Source organism: Mirounga angustirostris, unplaced genomic scaffold, assembly GCF_029215605.1.
Source record: "Mirounga angustirostris isolate CCGP_5_RB_7025 unplaced genomic scaffold, mMirAng1.0.hap1 SCAF_5, whole genome shotgun sequence".
NCBI classification, from domain to species: domain Eukaryota; kingdom Metazoa; phylum Chordata; class Mammalia; order Carnivora; family Phocidae; genus Mirounga; species Mirounga angustirostris.
In genome coordinates, this window is record NW_026991713.1 from 178,541,085 (window position 1) to 178,562,271 (window position 21,187).

A 21,187-nucleotide genomic window follows, 5' to 3' on the forward strand; every position below is an offset into this window, starting at 1 on the left:
GGGAGGTCGGCGTGGGGGGTCCCGAGTGCACAGGACTGCGTCCTTTGAGAGAGGAGGAGAGGGGTCTCTCCAGCACACAAGCACGGAGCACAGATGCCATGTGCACAGGCGGGGGAGAGGTTCCTCGCCAGAAGTGCACCTCGCTGCCCCTCCACGGCAGCCGCCGGGCCTCCACAACCGTGAGAAGTAGGCGCCGGGTGTGAGCCCCCGCCTGGGACGTTCTATCAGGCAGACGGAGCGGCTAAGACGGGGACACAACCTGGTCGATGCTAACATGAAAACCGGGGGCGAGTCTGTAAGTGATGACTTTGCGGGTCTGCTCTGGTGGTGGAAGTCACCAAGACAAAAGTCAGCAGAAGAGAGCGGACAAGCATCGGCCGTGGGAAGCGGGGGGACGCGGCGGCCACGAGGGAACAAAATACACCCAAAGTGAAAGCGGCCCTTCTAGCAGCCAGCTCCCCAGCCTCGTAACCTCCCTGCGCAGACAGCACCTCTTGGGATGTGTGTGTTCATCTTAAACAGCCCTGCAAGGAAGGGACGATAGACAGACTTCCCGACAGGAGACTCTGGGGCCACGAGCCCTGGGGCTGCACCCCGCCAGCCGAGGGCACGGCCATGAGAGGGAGAGGGGAGGGCGTGGGTACCTGTCTGCCTGCAGCAGCATCCGTGGCAGCTCAACCCGGGCGCCCCACGGGAGGTCCTTCCTGCCGTCTGGCTGGTCGCGGCCGGCCTTGTCCGGTGGCCGGGGGGGGATATGTTCAGAACTGAGCCATCCTGGGGACAGGCAGAGAGGCTCACTTCGGGCTGTGCCTCCCCAGCACAGAGACAGAAAGGACACTCTGTGCAAAGGGCGAGTGCCACGGAGCGCCAGGGCACAGCCTTGAGAAGCCACACACAGTCACCACGTGACCCGGCAATCCCACCCCCGGGCATGTACCCGAAGAACCGGAAGCAGGGACTCAAGCCGATGCTGCTCCACCCATGTTCATGGCAGCTTCACTCCCAACAGCCACGCGGTGGAAGCGCCCCACGTCCATCAGCAGACGGCTGGACAGATATGAGGCGGCCCATCCACACCGCGGAACATCCCTCAGCCTTAGAAAGGAAGGATGTTGTGATGTCAGCTCCCGCAGGGACAGACCTGGGGGGCGTCATGCTCAGTGAAAGAAGCCAGTCCCAGGAGGACAAGGACTATCAGGTCCCCAGGTCACCAAACCCATAAAGACAGAGAGTAGACGGTGGCGCAGGGGCTGCGTGCTCCCTGGGGACGGAGTTGCGGTTCAGTAGAACAGCTTTCCTGAGTTCTGGAAGCGCGTCTAGAGAAGTGCGCCTGGGGGTGGTCCTGGGGACCCTGAGATGCACTACAGGACACATGGCAGGGGTGGGGAGGAGAGCCCCCAGCAGCCGTGTTCTGCGGGGAGCAGGGAGCTCTCAGATCCCATGGCCCCCAAAGGTACAGACAACGCGGGTACCGGGGACCTCTCACCCGGGGTGGGAAGCGGCTTTACACACGTTTGGATCCCTGGACCCTGCCCCGTGCCACACTTCTGGGCCACTGCCCCTTGCCTGCTCTGCCTGAAGCCTGGGGGGCTCTCTTTTCTCCCCTGAGAAGGTGAAGCAGGGGGGCAGGGCAGCAGGCCCTAGCTGCAGGCAGGGGTCCAACTACTGACAACAGCAGTCCTCCGAAGACGGGATGCAGGGCCCTCCCCTCACCCTCTTCCCTGGGGAGCCCCCAGAATCGACCCCAGACGCCCCCACCATGCAGGAGACTGCCAGCACGCCCCAGAAGAGAGCTAAACCGACTGAGGTCCCCAGAAGACGCCCCTCCCGGGGTCCCCGAGGCACCACGGTCCACACCACGCTCTGGCTTCCTTCCCCTCCGCCCTCTGTCTCCCGCACGGAATCTGCAGCCGCCCGCCAAGGGGCACAGGCCTGTGGGATGAAGGGCACACTGGCCCCGGGCTCAGCCCCGGAACACCCCCCTCGCAAAGCTTCCGGGCGCCCCCCGAAACCTCCCCAAAGCCCGGCCACTGGCTCGGGCGGCCTGGAGCTGCTGGTTCCGGCCCTCCCTGAGTTTCCTGCCCCCATGTCAGGGTCAGTCCCCTCGCGGGGCTGGCGGGAGGGGCCCCAGGGCGACTCACCTGCAGGGAGCTGGACGTGACCAAGTGCAGCAACAAGAGACGGTTCAGCGAGCCCTCACCCAGCTCCCGCGAGTACCAGCGGAAGCGCCGGTCCAGGGCCTCCGGCACCAGGATCTGCAGGACCCAGGAAAGCACACAGATGGCCAGACATCCCTACTTGGGCGAAAGACAGTGTCTTCTTTTTTTGGAAGTTTGAAGGCAGATATTCCAACCTGATAAAGGAGAATTTTCCAGAGACGGGGCTACCCGCACTCCCCCATGGATGGTCTGTGCCCCGCGTGTGCGTCTGAGTGGATTTCTGACACTGTGCTTGGCCTTCCCTCTCATTGTGGAGTGTTTCACACCCGGGGCCGGGGGCTGGGGACAGGGCTGGGGACAGGGCCGGGGACAGGGCCGGGGGACAGGGCTGGGGACAGGGCCGGGGGACAGGGCTGGGGGACAGGGCCGGGACAGGGGTTGGGGACAGGGGCCGGGGACAGGGCAGGGGACAGGGCTGGGGGACAGGGCCAGGGACGGGGCCGGGGACAGGGCCGGGGACAGGGCCGGGGATGAGGCCGGAGGACAGGGCCGGGGACAGGGCTGGGGGACAGGGCCGGGGACAGGGCAGGGGACAGGGCCAGGAGACAGGGGTTGGGGGACAGGGGCCAGGGACAGGGCAGGGGACAGGGCTGGGGGACAGGGCCGGGGACAGGGCTGGGGACGAGGCCGGGAGACAGGACTGGAGGACAGGGCCGGGGACAGGGCTGGGGACAGGGGTTGGACAGGGCAGGGGACAGGGCCGGGGGACAGGGGTTGAGGGACAGGGGCCGGGGAAAGGGCAGGGGACGGGGCTGGGGGACAGGGCCGGGATGGGGCTGGGGACAGGGCCGGGGACAGGGCCGGGGACAGGGCCGGGGACAGGGGTTGGGGGACAGGGCAGGGGACAGGGCTGGGAGACAGGGGCTGGGGGACAGGGGCTGGGGACAGGGCAGGGGACAGGGCTGGGGGACAGGGCCAGGGACAGGGCTGGGGACAGGGGTTGGGGGACAGGGCAGGGGACAGGGCTGGGGACGGGGCTGGGGGACTGGGCCGGGGATAGGGCTGGGGACGAGGCTGGGGGACAGGGCCGGAGGACAGGGCCGGGGACAGGGCCGGGGACAGGGCCGGGGACAGGGCTGGGGGACAGGGCCGGGGACAGGGCCGGGGACAGGGGTTGGGGGACAGGGCAGGGGACAGGGCCGGGGGACAGGGGTTGGGGGACAGGGGCCGAGGACAGGGCTGGGGACAGGGCCGGGGACAGGGCCGGGGACGGGGCAGGGGACAGGGCCGGGGACGGGGCTGGGGACAGGGGTTGGGGGACAGGGCAGGGGACAGGGCCGGGGGACAGGGGTTGGGGGACAGGGGCCGGGGGACAGGGCAGGGGACAGGGCTGGGGGACAGGGGTTGGGGGACAGGGCCAGGGACAGGGCTGGGGACAGGGGTTGGGGGACAGGGCAGGGGACAGGGCCGGGGGACAGGGGTTGGGGGACAGGGGCCGGGGGACAGGGCAGGGGACAGGGCTGGGGGACAGGGGTTGGGGGATAGGGCCGGGGACAGGGCTGGGGACAGGGGTTGGGGGACTGGGCCAGGGACAGGGCCGGGGACGAGGCCGGGGGACAGGGCCGGGGACAGGGCTGGGGGACAGGGCCGGGGACAGGGCCGGGGACAGGGCTGGGGGACAGGGCCGGGGACAGGGCTGGGGACAGGGGTTGGGGGACAGGGCAGGGGACAGGGCCGGGGGACAGGGGTTGGGGGACAGGGGCCAGGGCCAGGGCTGGGGACAGGGGTTGGACAGGGCAGGGGACAGGGCCGGGGGACAGGGGTTGGGGGACAGGGGCCGGGGACAGGGCAGGGGACAGGGCTGGGGGACAGGGGTTGGGGGACAGGGCCAGGGACAGGGCTGGGGACAGGGGTTGGGGGACAGGGCCGGGGACAGGGCTGGCTAAAGGCCGACGGGGGTCCCCTCCTATGCCCCGGGGACCGGGATTTCGTCCGAGCACGTGCGTGCGGCGCCCACCTCCCCCTTCTGGGACCGGGGCGGGGCGGCTCACCCTGAATCAGCTGCCACAGGTCGTGGATGAGCTGCTCGCAAAGCCACCAGTGCTGGTGGTGACGCTGGATCACGAAGTCCTTCTGACAGAGCAGGTGCCTCCGGCGGAGTTTGCCGGCCTGCAGCTCGGTGTTCTGCAGCTCTAGCTCGTGGGCCCAGCACAGCAGCCGCAGAACCTCCCGCTGGTCCTCGCTGATGACCTGCGTGGGCAGCAGCTTCTCCAGCTGCAGCGCCTTCCTCTTGGCATTAGCCAGCCGCTGCTCCAGCCCGGCCTGCGGGGCACGGGGCGCTCGGGCGGGCGCCTGCGGTCCGTGCTCCCAGCCGGCGCGTGCCGCGGGGCTCGGCCTTGCACCCAAGCCTCACGAAAACGTGTGGCCATAGCCCTGCGCTAACCACGCCCTTTATCGTCTGCGTTCTGATGCTCTCACACCTGGGGCCTCGCCGACCCTGGAGGGACTGCCCCTCCCAAGGTGAGCTCGCTCCTGAGGATCCTAAACCACCCGCCCAGGAGCACACGTCTCAAAAGCAGACCAACCAACCCAGAGCCTGCACCCCAACCCCCTCCTAAATGAGGCTCTCACGCTCTGGGCCACTGTCCCCGCTGCCCTAATCCCCCAGGGAGCAGACACCCAGGACAGCCCCTCAGCCCCAGAGCCCCCTGGAATTACTCAAACTAGCCGGGCCTGAGCCTGCTCACCCCGCCTCGCCCCTCCTTCCCGGGGAAACCACGAGAAGGCTCTCACCCCGTGCGGCCTCCCTCTGCCTCCGGACCGGCCCTGTGCGTCCCCTGCAGCCCCATGTGGCACCCCGCGCACCCTCCTCCTGGAATTGTGAGTAGGACTAGATTTTCAGCGGCGGTCATCTCCTGGTCTGTCGGCCCTACTGTGCCTCAGACTGTCTATGAACACACGACACTTTAGAACACACGCCAGGACTCAGCCCTCACTGCTGTGTCCACGGTGGGAAGCCAGTGCTGTAGCCGAAGCTGCCGTGCGTGCCCATCCCCCGGACCCCGGTCCCAGGCACAGGTGGGATGACACCCCCGGTGCGGCCCAGGACCGCGTGCTCCAGCCTTTCACTTCCTCTTCTGAGACCGGGAGGGGGCGGCTTCGGGAGGAGTTGGCTCAGCTCCCCAGCACGGCCCTCCGCCCCTCCGCCCCTCCGCCCGAGGTCCTCCCTGGCCCCCGGCTGAGTCCGCAGCCGCTCCACCAGCCCCCAGCCGCCTGCCCACGTCTGTTACCGCAACACTACGCTGTCCGTGATGATGGGAAGAGCCCGGCACACCGACAGCGTAAGTCACGGAGACGGTCTTTTTCATCTTTACGTCCCCAGGCCTGGCACACGGGGGGACACTTGAAACATGGATTTGTTTTTGCTTCACAAATTAATTAACTAATTAATGGACTCCTGTCTTCATGCTACGCTGCATCTCAATGCCTGTATTTGACTCTTGAAGTCATGCTCTCTGCTGATGCACATTCCTGGTTTAAGCAAAAGGCATTTTTCTTATTTTTAAATGTTGGCGGACTTTCGAAGTGAGATCGCATCATCTCCAAACTGCTCGGGGAGATGCGACAATGTAAGGAGTTCTCAGCTTGGCTACGTGGTTTTTAAGCGAAGTAAGTGCCACCTGCCGCCAGCAGCGTGACCTCATCAGATGCCTCCTCCACGAGCCTGAACAGACACCTGTGCACGGGAACCACTGTGCGGACCCCGGGCTCTCCAGCCAGGGCCGCCCCTGCTGCGCACTGACCCCCGCCGCCCCCTGCGGCCCCCTGTGGCCGTCACTAGCGGGAAGGGCATGGACTCTGCGGTCGGCCCAGGTCCCGTCCCGGCTCGGCTCCTCCTGCCCCCAGGGACGCGGAACACCTCCCTGAGCCACCCCCTGTCTGCAGTACGGCGCTGTGGTCACACGCCTGTTGTGACCTGCATTTGCAGACCCCTCCCCCCCCTTGAGGGCCGCGGTTTTCCGCTGCTCGGCCAGAAGCATGTTGACGTCCTCTCTGGCCAGAGCCACCTCGAGCGGCTCCGCGGACTCGCCCTCGTCCCCATCCGCGTCGGCCTCTGCCGGCTCCTCGTCCCTCTCTGGCGTCCCGTCACTGTGCGTGTGCTGGTGGGTCTCCTCCCGCTCCCAGCTGCAACAGCAACAGAGGGGTCCGGGGTCAGGGTGCAAGCCACGCCCAGGCTGGTCTACCCGCAGGCCTGGGCAGAATCGGGTCTGCAGCCTCGTCTCTTCTACACTTGTAAAACACGAAAAGGCATGAACAAAAACTGGAAGGAAATAAAGAGGCAGTGACCATCAAGTAGGATTGCCGGACGATTTAAGCACAGGATTCCCCTGCCTCCAAGCCCAGCTCTGCCCGGGGACCTCGGGCCACCTGTATGCAAACGCGCCCCCACTGAGCCCAGCGCCCTCGGCCGTAGGAGGGCAAGAGTACAGCGGGGCTCTGAGGATGGACGTGATGACCCCGCTCAGGGCAAAACCTCAGAGGGGCACAATGGGCACCATGGGGGAAGAACGGCAGGAAGGGAGGACAGAACAGCAGCAGCAGGGCTGGGCGCAACGCATGGAGGGAGGACATTTCCTGGTGTAAGAATTCCCCCAGTGCAGATATCACGCTGTTTGTATAACTCAGAAAATAAACAGAAAGGAGGAAGCACAGCAGGAGGAGGAGAAACGTGGGGAGGACAGGACAAGAAAGCGCTCAGCGTTGTTACCGCAAGCAGGGGAAGCCAGGCGTCCCATTTTGTGCAGGGCAGGACTGGGCACACCTGCTCCCCGTGTGACTGTAAATAGCACCCCTTCCCCCTTCAAACGCGTCCCACTCCAGATGACAAACAGCACAATCAGTCCCTCCATATGTGGTCAGTCTATTCACAGTAGGTACAAATAGCGAGAACGTGTGGAACGGCAGAAGAGTCCTGGCCTGGTGGGTGTGCAAACCCACATCCCCTCTGAGCCTCAACGTCCTCTTCTGTGAAATGGGGTTGATCCTAACCTGCCAGGGCTGGCTCTGGACTCCAGCGTGGGACAGAGAGATCGCAGGGACCTGGAAGCCTTCCCCACCCGGCCCAGCTTAGCTACAGGGGCAGGAGAGCAGGGAGGGATTGGGCCAGGAGTCCTGCCCGGGAAGAGAGGGTGCCCTTCACTGAAGTTCCCCCTTGGCAACCTGCAGGCTGTAGAGAGAAGCTGGATGAGCGCACAAGAGGAACTCCTCGTGTTCTGGCTGGCCTCCTTGCCCCATGGGGATGGTAAGCGGGCACATTCACTCTGCAATGGTCAGCAGGTGGCGTGATGTGTCAACGTGCAGCTCTATATTGGTGTTCTCCAGCTCCACCAGGCTGCGCCGCATCTCCAACTGCTCCTTGAAGGCCCCGATGAGCTGCGCCCATATCTTGTTCATCTGCAGGCGGCTATCCTCCTCTCCATTGTAGGGGGGAGTCATGACTGGGGGCAGGAAGAGAGCCAGCTGCCCCAGGAGCAGTGCTACCTAAGCCAGGGTTGAACTCCATGTTTGCCCACCAACACAGGGTCTGCACCAAGGAGGAACTCCATACACATGTTTGGATGGATGGATGGATGGATAGATGGGTGAAGGATGGATGGATGGACAATGGATGGGTAAATAATGGATGGATAGGGGTGCCTGGGTGGCTCAGCGGTTAAGCGTCTGCCTTCAGCTCAGGTCATGATCCCAGAGTCCTGGGATCAAGCCCTGCGTCGGGCTCCCTGCTCAGGGAGACTGCTTCTCCCTCTCCCTCTGCTCCCCTGCTCCTGCTCTCTTGCTCTCTCTCAAATAAATAAATAAATAATGGATGGATAGATGATGGATGAATGGGTGGGTGAATGATGGATGGATGGATGGATGGGTAGATGATGGATGGATGGATGAATGGGTGGGTGAATAATGGATGGATGGATGGATGGATGGGTAGATGATGGATGGATGGATGGATGAATGGGTGGGTGAATAATGGATGGATGGATGGATGGGTAGATGATGGATGGATGGATGAATGGGTAGGTGAATAATGGATGGATGGATGGATGGATGGGTAGAGGATGGATGGATGGATGAATGGGTAGGTGAATAATGGATGGATGGATGGATGGATGGGTAGAGGATGGATGGATGGATGAATGGGTAGGTGAATAATGGATGGATGGATGGATGGATGGATGGATGGATGAATGGGTAGGTGAATAATGGATGGATGGATGGATGGATGGATGGGTAGATGATGGGATGGATGGGTGAATCGGTAGGTGAATAATGGATGGATGGATCAGTAGATGATGGATGGATGAATCGGTGGGTGAATGATGGATGGATGGATGGACAGATGAATAGATGCATGAATAATGGATGGATGAGGAGATGGATGTGGAGATATGGATGGAGAGATGGATAGATGGATAGGTGGGTGGATAGGTAGATAATTGGATGGATGGTTTAGATGGTCTCTTTGCCTGGTTTGGGGTCAGATTACCTGGATTTGAGTCTCAGGGATCCAAGGAGGGGTGTGACTGCTAGCCATCTGAGCTCAGACCTCACTTCCTCATGGAAACCCTCCCAGATTCTCAAGCTGGGTCCACTTGCCACTTGTTCTGATAACATCCTGCCTTCTCCTTCACAGTCCTCTGCATATCGATAATTGATAAATGTTTTGTGACACATTTGACACCTCTTTCCTGCTAGAATGTAAGTTCCACAGAACAAACTAGTTTTGTCTTTTTGTTTCCCATGTAAGTCCCTACCTAATAGTTGTCCACGATTAATTGATGGTATTCCCTGACTGCCCCATTGGTAGCTCCACTCTGGCCACACATGGTCTATTCCCCTGACCTGGAGGGCGGGGATCAAGGGGCACCTTTTCCTTAAATGCCAAGTGATCTGAGATGGGCAAAATGAGCAATGCGTCCAGAGACTGGACCCTTGTAGTCATTACAACAAGATTTTGGGGGAGTAGTCGGTACCCTGGAAATTCTCATAATGCTCCTGGCAGAGGCATGCACACAGTGTCCCACTGCCACAGGACGCAAGGGAAGCCCATCACACCCTCAGGGCTCACCATGAGACCACCACCCCCTTACGATGTTGCCCGCCTCCCCAGTACAGACCACCTAGGACCAGCCCCAATAATTAAGAGGCCATCAGAGTGAAGGCCCTTATGGCATGCATCCCTATTCAACCCCGGCCCCAAAGAAGCCGAAGCGTCCTGGTCACCACCTAGCTTTGCAAATTCTCTACAACAACCCATCTTCTACCCCCACCGGCCTCCCAGCCCTCCACTGGCCCCGTGGGACTCAGTCTGCCATCAACAACAGCCCCTCTTCATGGAACACTTCCTTCACCTTCTTGCTCCAACAGAACCCTGAGCCCTCCAAATCACCTAAGACAAATGGGCACCCACGTGCCCAAGGAGGCTGAGTAGCTAGAAAGCCCCCAAAAGACCCATCAAGGAGGATGAGATACTCAGACTCTAGTGGAATGCTCCACGGCTGTTAGAAAGAATGGGGCAGACCCACTGCGCAGGTGGACGGCCCCCAGGACTCACCGCTGGGTGAGGAAAACAAGGAACAGAGCAACGGCCACAGGCTGGTGTCACTTACCTAACAGCCCGAAGCCGATCCCCTGCCCCACGCGCACATGCGCACAAACCACGTGTCCCTCTCTGGGGACGCTGCACAGAACACAGTCCAGACAGGCTCACATCAAAATGACAGCAGTGGCCTCAGGGAACGCCCCCTCTTCCCAACATTTAGATACAACTACTGATTTATAGGAACTCAGAGCACAGAGCTGTCGGCAAATCCACGGGACAAATGACTCAGTTTCTTCAGCAAGAATCAAAAGGAAAACCACAAAAAGGAAGAGGGGATGCCCGCTTAATAGAAGAGACCACATTTGAGGTGTGGCCCGATGACACCAATGGGCTTGCTAGAAACATGCACACCTACCAACCCTAACCCTTCGAGATGATGGGATGGGGGACGCGTGGGAGGACAGAGCGAGTGAGCCTGGCAAGGAGTGGCGGCTCTGGTCGGGGGCTGCCATTCTGGCCTTTCTCCTCCACCAGTATTGGAAATTCCCGTAACAAAAAACAGATGATGCCGCATGCCTGCACGGGGTTGGGCTGCACAGACGGGCCTGCCCTGCCCTCCCCTCCCTAACGCACCAGTTTGCTCATCCGGACCCCCTTGGGGGGCACACTACGGTCCCAGAGCCTCCTGGGCACAGGAGGGCATGTGCCTCGTCGCAGATCTGGAGGGCTGAGAGGGCCCGGGCAGGGAGCACACACACTGTAAGTGTGAACATTTGCCACTAAGCTGGCCTCCCAAAGACACAGGGTAATTCACACGTCCAGGAGGAGGGTTCCTGCTGCCATCTTCATCCTGCATTATAGCATCCGTTTACTAGGACCTGACGTTGTGGCTTTAGCCAACCCGATAAATGAAAATTGTTTCAATGTGTGTCTGTTTCCTGACGCAATTAAGAATCTTTCCCTGTGGGCATCTGGGTGGCTCAGTCGTTGAGTGTCTGCCTTCGGCTCAGGTCATGATCCCAGGGTCCTGGGATCGAGTCCCACATCGGGCTCCCTGCTCGGCGGGAAGCCTGCTTCTCCCTCTCCCACTCCCCCTGCTTCTGTTCCTGCTCTTGCTATCTCTCTCTGTGTCAAATAAATAAATAAAATCTTAAAAAAAAAAAAAACTTTCCCTGTGTTTATTGGCCACTAGGAATTCTCTGTATCACCTATTCATTTCCTCACTCAGTTCTGGACTGCTGGTTCTTTCTTATTGGTTTTCAAAAGTCCTTTATTTATTATGGCAAAGCGTATCTTAATCAGCTAAAAGAACACATATGTATATAGGTATGTCTGTATATATACACACATACGTATACCTGACTTTCTTACCGGCATTTTTAAGGGTACCTTTTTAACTTACTGATTAGTTTTATAATTTTTGGAAGAGCTATGATATGCTCACCCCTAAGGTAGGCCTACCGAAGGCTGGTTTGGGAAGAAGCAGGGAATGGAGAGAAACTGTGTGATGGGCATGGGGTCTGCTCTGGGGAGGCAGGAATGCTCCGGGACCAGATGGAGGTGGTGGCCACACGGCACTGTGGATGAGCCTCGAATGCCGTGGAACTGTGCATGTGAAGATGGTGAATTTTAAGTTGTGTGAGCTTTGCCTCAGTAAATAAATACAAATTTAGATGCTGACATTAGAGGAAGTGAAGAACTCTCTGTACTACCTGCAACTTTTTTTTGTAAATCTAAAATTATTCCGGAATGGAAGATTATGTTTTTAAAGAAAAACGGATCTGGGAGGAAGGAAGAAACAAAAAAGTGGGGAGGTGAGAGGAGAGGAAAGGTAGGAAGGAAGAGCTCAGGAGAAGACAGGGAAGGCGGCCGCTTGCCCTGCATGCTGCGGGCCAGGAGATGGAAGGCAGCGCATGGTGGGCTGGGACTGAAGCCCACGGCCACAGCCATGAGTCCCAGGCAGGGGACGGCAAAACGACAGGGGCCCCAGCAGCTCGGCTCTACCTCACACATCCCGGATGCCGGGTTCACCTCTCTTCTCCACCTCCTGCGTCTCAATTTTGGATTGGAGGCGCTCGATCTCCCTGCGCAGGTCAGAAATGACGTCTGTATACTGCACGATGTGGTAGGACACGTTCAGGAGATTGCGCTTCACCTGGTGGGTGGGACCCACGGCCAAGGTCAGAGCAAGCGGGAACTGCCCCGCCACGAGGGGTATTCATGCTACAAGGACTCTGGCACATTTTGTTAGGAAAACTCAGATCGATACAACTTAGCCTTAAAGACAAAGGGAACCGGACCCCTGCCCCCACAGGGACGAGCCCCAAGGACACGAGCCAGACACAGAAGGACATGCACGGGGACCCCACTCACACGAGATCCCAGAGTCGCCAGACTCACCGACACAGAGAGTAGATGGTGGGGCCGGGGCTGGGGGAGTGGGGGGGTGGGTCCGTGCATCACGGGGACAGGGTCTCTGTGTACGGGATGGAATGTTCTGGAGCTGGATGGGGGGGGATGGTGCCCCTGAACTGGACGCTTAGAAATGGTTAAAGTGGCAAATTTTATGTCATGTGTATTTTGCCACAGTCGAGAAATTTCAAATGATCCGTCAAGAGTTTTTTAAAACCCCTCCCCTTGGGTAAGCACTGCGATCACTTTCATCTGTGCCCTCTGGACCGTCCTCTGTGCGGTTTTGTGTGTATATACGTATCTGCAGAGACACACACGGGGAGTTTCTTGGTGTAGGCTTGGCTTTGGTTTTTTATGGAAATCTTATCAGACCAGGGCTGTTATTTTCTTTTTCACGTTGTTGTGTTTTTTGTTGTTGTTGTTGTTGTTGTTTTAAAGGAGGCTCCAGCCCAACGTGCGGCTTGGACCCATGACCCTGAGATTGAGAGTCGCACGCTCCACCTACTGGGACACCAGGCGCCCCCCAGAGCTATTCTTCTCTAACTTGCTTTCCTCATCCAGCGCTGTGGCCGGGAGGCCGTCTGTCCGCACAGACGGGTCTACCCCATTCTCTCTGAAGCTGCACAGTGGTCCACGGGAGGGACGTACCAGTTTGCACGCCCTGTCCCCTTCCATGGGCACTTTGGGGCTTTCGAGTAGAGCACATGGGTCCGAGTTTCTCTCTGGTGGGTTTGGAGGGTGCAAGTGCTGGTCTCAGGCTGAACAGAGGCGCTCGACCACCCCGCGTCTGCACACCCTGCCCTCCCTCACTCGGGGCCCTGCGTCCTTGACCGAGCCTCTCAACTCCATGTTCTCAGCCACTCTTCTTTGCAGCACCCCGTGGCTCCCGTTTACAGCACGGACCACAGTTGGAAGGGACGTACTCATCTGTGGGGGGTCGTGTTTGTCATCTGCCTCGCCCCGCAGCGAAGCTCGAGGTTCGGCTAAGAGAGAGGCTGTCCTGGCGCCTCGCTCAGAGCCCGCGGCAGGAAGGGCTCATCCCAGGTTTGTTGGCGAGGATCACACCTCCACTCGCTGACCACTAGAATGTGTCCCTGAGCCTGCGTCCAGCCTTGTGACGCGAGTCCTCTGCACCGAGCACAGCAGTGCAGCCTCCAGATCGAGGCGCTCTGCGCCACAATGCCCAGCTCTGCTCGGGCTCTGGAAGGCTGGAGAAGTGGCTTTCTCTCTCTCCGCGCTTCAGCTGCCCAGGCTGCAGAACGGGTTGATGACAGGTCCCACTTCCCGGGGAGAAGGAGGTAAAGAATTAAATCAAGACATCTAGTGCTCACAGTGCGCCTGGAGGTCGGTTAAGTCCATGTCGTAAACACCCCAAACCCAGACGTAATTAGGGATCTTGAGATGAGACCCTCCTGGATTCGGGGGGCCTGAAACCCAAGGCCAGTGTCCCCATCAGAGAAGAGAAGGGAGAAACAGAGAGGTCAAGCACCACACGCCCAGCATGGCCAGGAGCCCCAGGTGGAAGGGACCCTCCCCTAGAGGCTCCAGAGGGAGCGCGAGTGAGAACTTAGCAAGTGGGGGCCTCACCCGCGTCTTGATGTTCTTTGCCCTGTAGGCGTACAGCAGGGTGGTCCGGGACTCCTCGAAGGGCGTGCTGGCTGGGCTGATGTGCGCGATCATCACTGTGCAGCTGTTCCCTCCTAGGGCGTCCTGCTCAGCGGAAGGTCCAAGGTGGGGGTAAGGGGAACGGGGCCCCCACCTCCCGTCCCAGGCCCCTCTGGACCAGCCCTCTGCGGTTCCTGCTCCAAACCCGGAGAAAGGCAGGTGATGCCAGGACCAAGGGTTTGGTGCTCAGGGAGGGGACGCTAGGACGAAGTGAGATCTGTTCCCGGCCCACCCCGTCAGACTTCTGCTCTGATGAGAACAGAGTAGACTGCGAAGCCGAATCCACGGGAACGTTTACGTATTGCTTTGCCTGTCTGTTCACCTACACCCTTGCTACGGAATAGAGGGAACAGTGTCCAGCTCAGAACAGAGGGGACTGTCTCACTGACCATCCAAGATGGGACAGGAGGCCTCAGTAAGGTAGTGAGCTCCCTGTGGCTGGGAACATGCAAGCCCAGGCTGGCCCCTACTCAGAGGGATGGAGCAGGAGTCAGGCAGTGACCAGCCTTGGTTTCTACAGGGTTCTCGTGCCTCCAGGGGTTCCTGGAGGGGCCCTGAGACCCAGGTCTGGGCGTCCCCCTGGCAGGGAGGCCCCGCACGGGCGGGCAACTGTACCTTCAGCAGGCGCATGAGCTTGCTGTCCCGGAAGTTCACGTACTGTGCCCGGCGGCCACTTTTCTCGCTGAGCACGTTGAGCAGTTGCCCAGAGCCAGCAGGGAGCGGCTGATATGGGCGCCCTCCTTCCTCCTCTTGCCGCGGTTCTGGGTCTGGGCGGGAGAGGAGACGTTGGGCGGTGCACTGACCCATCCCACCCGGGCCCGAGCAGCTCAGACCGCTCGCACCGCACCAGCTGGGGCCCCGAGGACACAGGACTCTGTGTGGAGGGGACACGGCCGATCTGCGCGCTGACAGTGACCACGTGCAGGGGCACCCCGACCTCACTCTCTGAAGCGGGGACCATGGCAGCCGGTCCCCCAGCCTATTTCCTCCACCGCTTGACTTCCCCGGCAGCTGCCTTGCTCTCTGCCGCATCCGTCTTCCCTCCCGCTCCCCACTGGATCCCAGGCTCCATGGAGGCCAAGCGTCCCCGGAGCCCAGGCCTCAGCGGGGTCCGCACGAAGGAGCCAAAATGCCCTCGGGATGAACACCTCTGAGTGCAAGCACGGCAGGGACTCTAACTTTCTTCCCCTTGCCCGTATTTTCCACATTTTCTGTGCTGTGTTTCTAATACATTGGAAATCAAAAAACAAAAAAAAAATTTCTTTTTCTCTTTAAGGGCATGGGTTTTGGAGACAACCTGGAGCATGGTTTGCGACTCTCTGACAGATCTCCCAGTCTGTCCCACCTTCCTCATTTGCCAAAATGGGCAATCTCCCGACTTCATGGGGTTACGGTGAGGATTTAGTGCGCAACATGTGCAACAGGCCTGCTCAGGCCTGGGCCCACAGAGGCAAGCAGTAAACGCCAGCTACTATGGTCATTATGTGGGAGCCGGTGCAGGGCAGGACCGCAGCTGCTGGTGTCTGGGTCACAGAGCTCAAGGCCTTCTCAGAGACCTCGTGCCCTAGAACAAAGTCTTTTACGAGTGATTTTCTATGAAGAAATGACAGCTCGTGAGAGCCAAGCAGATTGTAAAAGTCGCTCACGTAGGCCACTTGAATAGACAACTAAACCAAAACCAAGGCCCAGAGAGGGGCAGTGGCTTACCCAAAGGCACACAGCAAGTCAGAGCAGAGCGAGAGCAAGGACCCAGACCCTGGACCCCTTCCCTGCAACCCTCTCCATCTTGTCCTGTGGACGCAGCCGGGCTCAGCTAGAACAGGCCAGAGTCCCAGACCTCTGTCACACGGGGCTCTCCCTGCATGAACGTGTCTGCACCCACATCTGTCCGTGGGTCAGCCATGTCCTTTATTCTCCGTGCTCTGATGTTTGACATCTGGAGTCCTTGCTGACCCTGGAGGGACTGCCCTCCCAGCATTACCAATTCCCGGAGATACAGAACAAGCCTTTCAAATGCAGACCGCCAGCCCAGAGCCCACACCCCCGCCACCTGACGCCAGGCCCCTGCCCTAATACCCCAGGGCCAGGGACCAGACAAACAGCCATTATGCCCCAGGCCCCTGGAATTGCTCAAACTAGCTGGACCTGAGCCTGCTCACCCTGCCTCGCCCGTTCCTTCCCGGGGAAACCACCAGAGGGTTCTCGCCCACAGCGCGGCCTCCCTCTGCCTCCTGACCGGCCCTGGTGCTTCCCTGCGTGAAATCCCGAGGCCCCTCTTCTTGGAAAACTGTGAGTAGCACTATCTTTCCAACGGCGGTCATCTCCGGGTCTGCTGGCCCTACCGTGCCTCAACTTGTCTATGGACACACGGCATTTCAGACCAGTCTGCCCCCGGCCGCTGCCCTGGCCCTGCTCACTTCGACTCCCGGAGCGCCGAGGGCAGGGCAGCGAACGGATGAGACGACTCAGTGGTCAAACCCCAAAGACGCAGAGCATCTGGCGCAAACCAGGGGACAACTATCACAGCAGCGGACCGCAGGGATCTGGGCAAGATGCCCAGGTCCAAAGCCTGGATGCAGCACCGAACGCGTCGTGCACGGCCAAGTCGCGGCACCGCCTGGGTCCCGCCCCGCATCCGCTGCCCACCTTATCCTGTGCTGGGGGATTAGGGGGATTACACCTGCTAAGGTTTGGTGATAACATTACTGTGTGGACACGCCTCTGTCCAGCACCGCTCTGTGCCCGGCCCTGGGCCGGGTCCTGCCCTCAAGGAACGCTCAGGCCACTGCGGCAGCACAAGGTAAAGCACAGCCCGGCTCCCAGCGACAGGTGCCTCCAAGCACAGGCGAGCCAAGAGCTCGGGGGCAGGCAGGTGGGACCCTCGGAAGGACTGTCGGGGCTGGAATACACTGGGCGCCATCCTCCCAACAGCCATGCTTTGCACACGCAGTTCCCTCCATCTGACATGCCCTTCCTCGCACCCCACCAAACTCCTGATGACCCTCTCAGGCTCGGCCCTGAGACCGCACGCCACCACCGGGCCCCCCTCCGGGCCCCCCCCAGCCTCTGTGCGGACCTGGAATCTCCAAGCACAGGCCTCCCTGTGCCGTGATTATCGGCTCACGCAGAGGCTCGGCACTCCCTGGGGGTGGGTCTGGGCACCGATCATGGTCAGGAGAGCCTGCCACGTGGCAGTCGTGAATCTGTAAATACCGGCTCTGTGGGCTTTGCCTCTCGACACTCGGGACCACTCACTCCGTAGGCGGCTCGGCGCTGCCCTGGGAGCCACAGAGGCTGTTGGACGAGGAGGGGCAGGGTGAGTAGCTGTGGGGGCGTGAGAGGGGGCGGGGGGGACGCCAGCGAACCTGCGACGCCCGCTCCGAGCCGGCCAGGTCCACCAGGAAGAGCCTCCCGACACGCACTCCCTCCAGCGCGTCTGCGCCGCGGTTCCGCCGCCGAATGGTGACCTGCAGCACGGCGTGGGCGCGGGAGGATGTCCTGTTGGCGGCCGTGGGCTCCTGCGTGCGCTGCCGACTGCCCTTGGTGAGGAGCTGCACGATCCGAGGACACAGGCGAGTTGGGTGGGTAGCCACACGCGCCCTCCAGATCCACACGGGGCCGGGGGGGAGCGCTGGACCCTGAGCCCTCTTGGGCAGCTCTTCGCAACAGAACTTCGTCCAGCGCAAGCCATTTCTGGTTTGCGGCACGGAGCGACTAAGTGATGGAGCCAACCAATCCAGACACTTGTGCTGCCCTCCCCCTCCTCTGCCAGGGCAGACTCGGCCACTGGATCACCCACGTCTTCCCCAGAGAGCCGGTCCCAGAACCTTCCAGCGCAGAACCCTGTATGGGCTCGCTGGGGTTGGCAGGTGGGCTGCAACCCATTTGTGTGTAAGCCGCCGGGCGGGAGCCACGCCAATGAGCCTCGACGGGGCACCTGCCGTGTGCCAGGCGGTGCTGGGACCGCAGAGCATGTGGGGGATTTCAGACGGGCTGGGACTGGCTGGGGCGCCGCGTGGGAAGGGGCTCAGGAGCAGGGGGAAGAACGGTGATCTATCGGCGATGTCTGCCCTGAGTGCACCGTCCGGCACCCCGTTAGCCGGGAAACAGCGCGGGGCCATGTGTCCAGCTCTGCTCCGTGAGCTCTGGCGAGCGTGGCTGCCGAGGCCCAGGCCCCCTTCCCTCCGTGGGCCCCCATGCCCCTCACCTCCTGGGCGTTTGAGGTGGAGACCTCCATGATGCCTGCGATCTGGATGTTGCCCCGAGAATCCTCCCTCAGGTCCAGGAACCCCGAGGATGGGTTCAGGAGATCCCGGATCACTTTGTTATAAATCTGGGAGGAGAGACACAAGCGGGACAGGCAGCAGCCTCGGGGCAAAGGCAGCACAGGGTGTAGGTCTCCCAAGAAGGCTCCGACGCCCCGAGGGCCAAGGTCTCCCCGAGGCTGGTGGGCAGGCTCACCTCCAGGTAAGACATGGACACACTGCAGTCCGCGTTGTCGCGGCTGTCCTCGATGGCCCGGAAGAGGTTGGTGAGGGTCTGCAGGTAGATGCCGGGCTCGGCGTCCGTGCCCAGCATGGTGTGGGTCTTCCCTGCGCCTGTGGGCAGGAGGACAGCCGCCAGGGCAGGGACTCCTGAGGCAGGCTCTGACCCCGCCTGGACACGCGCCACCACGAGATGGTTCAGACCTCCGCCACCTTGGGCAAACGGTCCCGAACACTCAGACGCGCTTGTTTTCAGTTTTGGAAACCAGGGGGAAGCCCACAAGAGTCCAGTGGCTCCCCTGCAGAAGAAACCGCAGACGCGGGAGACACGGGACCGAAGCGCAGATGTGGGCCAAACGGGCCGGGATGAGGGGCGACCACCGGGTGCGTGCTCCTCCCCCAGCTCTAGGGAAGATGCGGAAGCCGTTCCTACAGTTGCCGGACTCACGCCTGTCACAGGGACACCGCTGCCCCCGCCCCTGCTCCCGAAAGATCAGACGGCCCCTCCTCCGCCAGAGCCTGGCACACAGCGGGTGCTCCCTAACGGCTACTGACCGAACCGATGACATCCAAAGGCTGTGACTCTGGACCAGGCGCTTCCCAGCCTCCGTTTCCCCAACTGCCCCGTCCCTCTGTGATCCTAGTTTTCAGGACTCGAGAGGTGGCTCAGCTTTGTGGACCGTGTTGAGCCCAACTGCTCGTCCTCATGGAGAAATCTGTGGGTCCTCGCGGGCAGCAAGGTGCAGGCGCGGCTGGACCCCACATGCACTCCTACCAGCCGTGTGAGCCCCCCGAGGCTCAGCTTCCCTGCGTGCGGCAAGGGGGCGCTCTACCTGCCCGTGGGGCCTCGACGAGGCTGGAAGGAGCCAATGGGCGCAGGGAGACCAGCACATGCTGGTGCACCGCAGGTGCTTTGTCCGGGAGGGAGAGCGCCCCTGCCACCAGCCCCGCGCCCTCCCAGGCCCCTGCCCTCGGCGGTACCTGAGGGGCCATAGGCAAACACCGTCGCGTTGTATCCAGAAATGACACCTTCCAGCAGGTGCTGGGGGGGTGGCATGATACACGTCTTCCTGTGGACGGATGGAAGGACAGACAGCGGGATGCGCGGCCTGGCCAGAGTCGGACACGCGTGTGCCGGGACCCTCAGGCGGGGGCCAGTCTAGACAGGGCGTGGGCTGCAGTCTCCGTCCTGCCGCTCTGCCGCCCCAGGGGCTGAGAGGGGGCCGGGCCCCCAGAGCACAGCCGTCAGGGAGGATCACACGAGAGCGCAGGACAGCTCCCGCCACGAGGCCTGACACGGGTCTGGTGCTGGACGCGATGGGGCTTCTCAGGAGCTGAGAGAAGCCCGACAGGTGCCTGGGACCGGAAGGCAGCCCAGGACTTGCAAGTCTGGGAAGAGCATCAGGACTCCTCCTCCTGGGACAAAACCAGGACTGACGCCTGAGCACCTCAGTCCTGCAGAATCCCACATAAGGCAGCAACGCCTAGCAACAGGTGTGGTAGTAAGCTCCCTGCCCACAGGGGTATTCAAGAAAGGACACCTCCAGGTGCGTGGACGTGGCTGGCCCAGACAGAAACGACAGTCCCATCTCTGCTGCCCTTCCTGGGCGCCCATCTGGACCCTGCTCCTGGCGTCCCCAAATTGTCCCAGTAGCCCCGGCCAGCGACGCGGCTCATGGCGGCTAGAGGCAGACCTGAGCACGGGGACTGCTCTCCTGAGCTGTGGACTTACACCGTCAGCGGCTGAGAGCTGGCCTGCAACCCCCTAGCTGTGTGACCTCAGGCGAGGAGCCTCGGTTTCCCCGTCTGTAAAATGGGGACCACATCACAGGACGTTGCAGAGGGCTGCTGAGGGGCTGGCAAGACCATGTGCGCCAGGACAGCAGGCAGCCACTGCTCAACAGATGCTGATGGCCAGCCCCCTCCTACTTGCAGCCCCAGGAAGATCTCAGGGGCGAAAGCCGCGAGTCTGCTCAGAAAGCAGCCGGCCGGCCACGCGGAGCAAATCCGTCCTCTTTCTAGCTACGGCCGCGTCCCGAGGGAGGGCCGGTGTGTCCGAGACAAGCCGTGCCGGGGCCCAGCGGGCAGCTGCAGGGGCAGGGCGGGCAGGGCTGGACTGGTCTCGGGGCCAAACATCCCCCAGACACCATACCTTGGCCGTGCGACAGCCCGTCTCCAGAAGCCCGAGTTCAAATCCTGCTCTGCCGGGCCCCCTGGGCTCTCCCAGGCGGGGGTCTGGTGCGTGCGACCTGACGCTGGGCCCAAACGTCTGAGGAAGGGGCCGGCTGAAGCCTGCGCCTGGGCCCCTCGTCCCCTGCTGCTGCCCCAGGGGGGCCCCTGTGGGCAGGGAGCATAGCATGCTCCAGCCACATGGCAGAGGGGACCCCGCCTTGTTGTCTGGACGGACGGACAAATGAGAACGCGTGTGAACCCCGGGGCCTCCCGCTACCTGCCCCTGGGACGGCGCACGTGCCAACCTCGTTGTTCAGCAGGGACACTCCTGTGACAAGTCATGGACGGGACCACCTGGCCACCAAGCCCTCCCAGGGGGGCTCCAGGGTCTGGTGAAGCCCCGTGGGAGGACGCAGGGGGCGTGGGGCGCGGGGTACCTGTGACGCATGCTGGTCGAAAACAGTGTTGAAGATGAAGGTCTTCTCCCGCGACCGGTGTGCGCGCAGCGTGTCCTCGGGGTCCTCGCCAGGGTCCATGAGCACCACCATCTAGGGCAGCGGGAGGGAGGTGTCAGAGGAGGGGCTGCTCCCAGAATCAGGGCGGACTCATGCACCCTGAAGGACGCCAGGCCTGGCCCTTGCTCGAGGACACTGGGGGTGGGGGGCTTGGTCTGTGTCCCAGGAGGGCAGCCGGCCTCT

The 21,187-nt window shown here is 61.5% G+C and overlaps 1 protein-coding gene across 1 annotated transcript in view; it reads right to left on the minus strand.

The window, feature by feature from the left end:
* Nucleotides 1-6,214: 6,214 nt before the first annotated feature.
* Nucleotides 6,215-21,187, minus strand: part of LOC123844921 (kinesin-like protein KIF19) — a 15,455-nt gene continuing 482 nt past the window's right edge. Inside the window, 8 exon segments of the mRNA XM_064593402.1 lie at nucleotides 6,215-6,344; nucleotides 11,761-11,911; nucleotides 13,756-13,878; nucleotides 14,449-14,528; nucleotides 14,531-14,600; nucleotides 17,199-17,384; nucleotides 18,041-18,166; nucleotides 18,295-21,037. Of these exon segments, the coding sequence (XP_064449472.1) occupies nucleotides 11,762-11,911; nucleotides 13,756-13,878; nucleotides 14,449-14,528; nucleotides 14,531-14,600; nucleotides 17,199-17,384; nucleotides 18,041-18,166; nucleotides 18,295-18,411 (852 nt within the window). The 5' untranslated portion in view covers nucleotides 18,412-21,037 and the 3' untranslated portion in view covers nucleotides 6,215-6,344; nucleotide 11,761.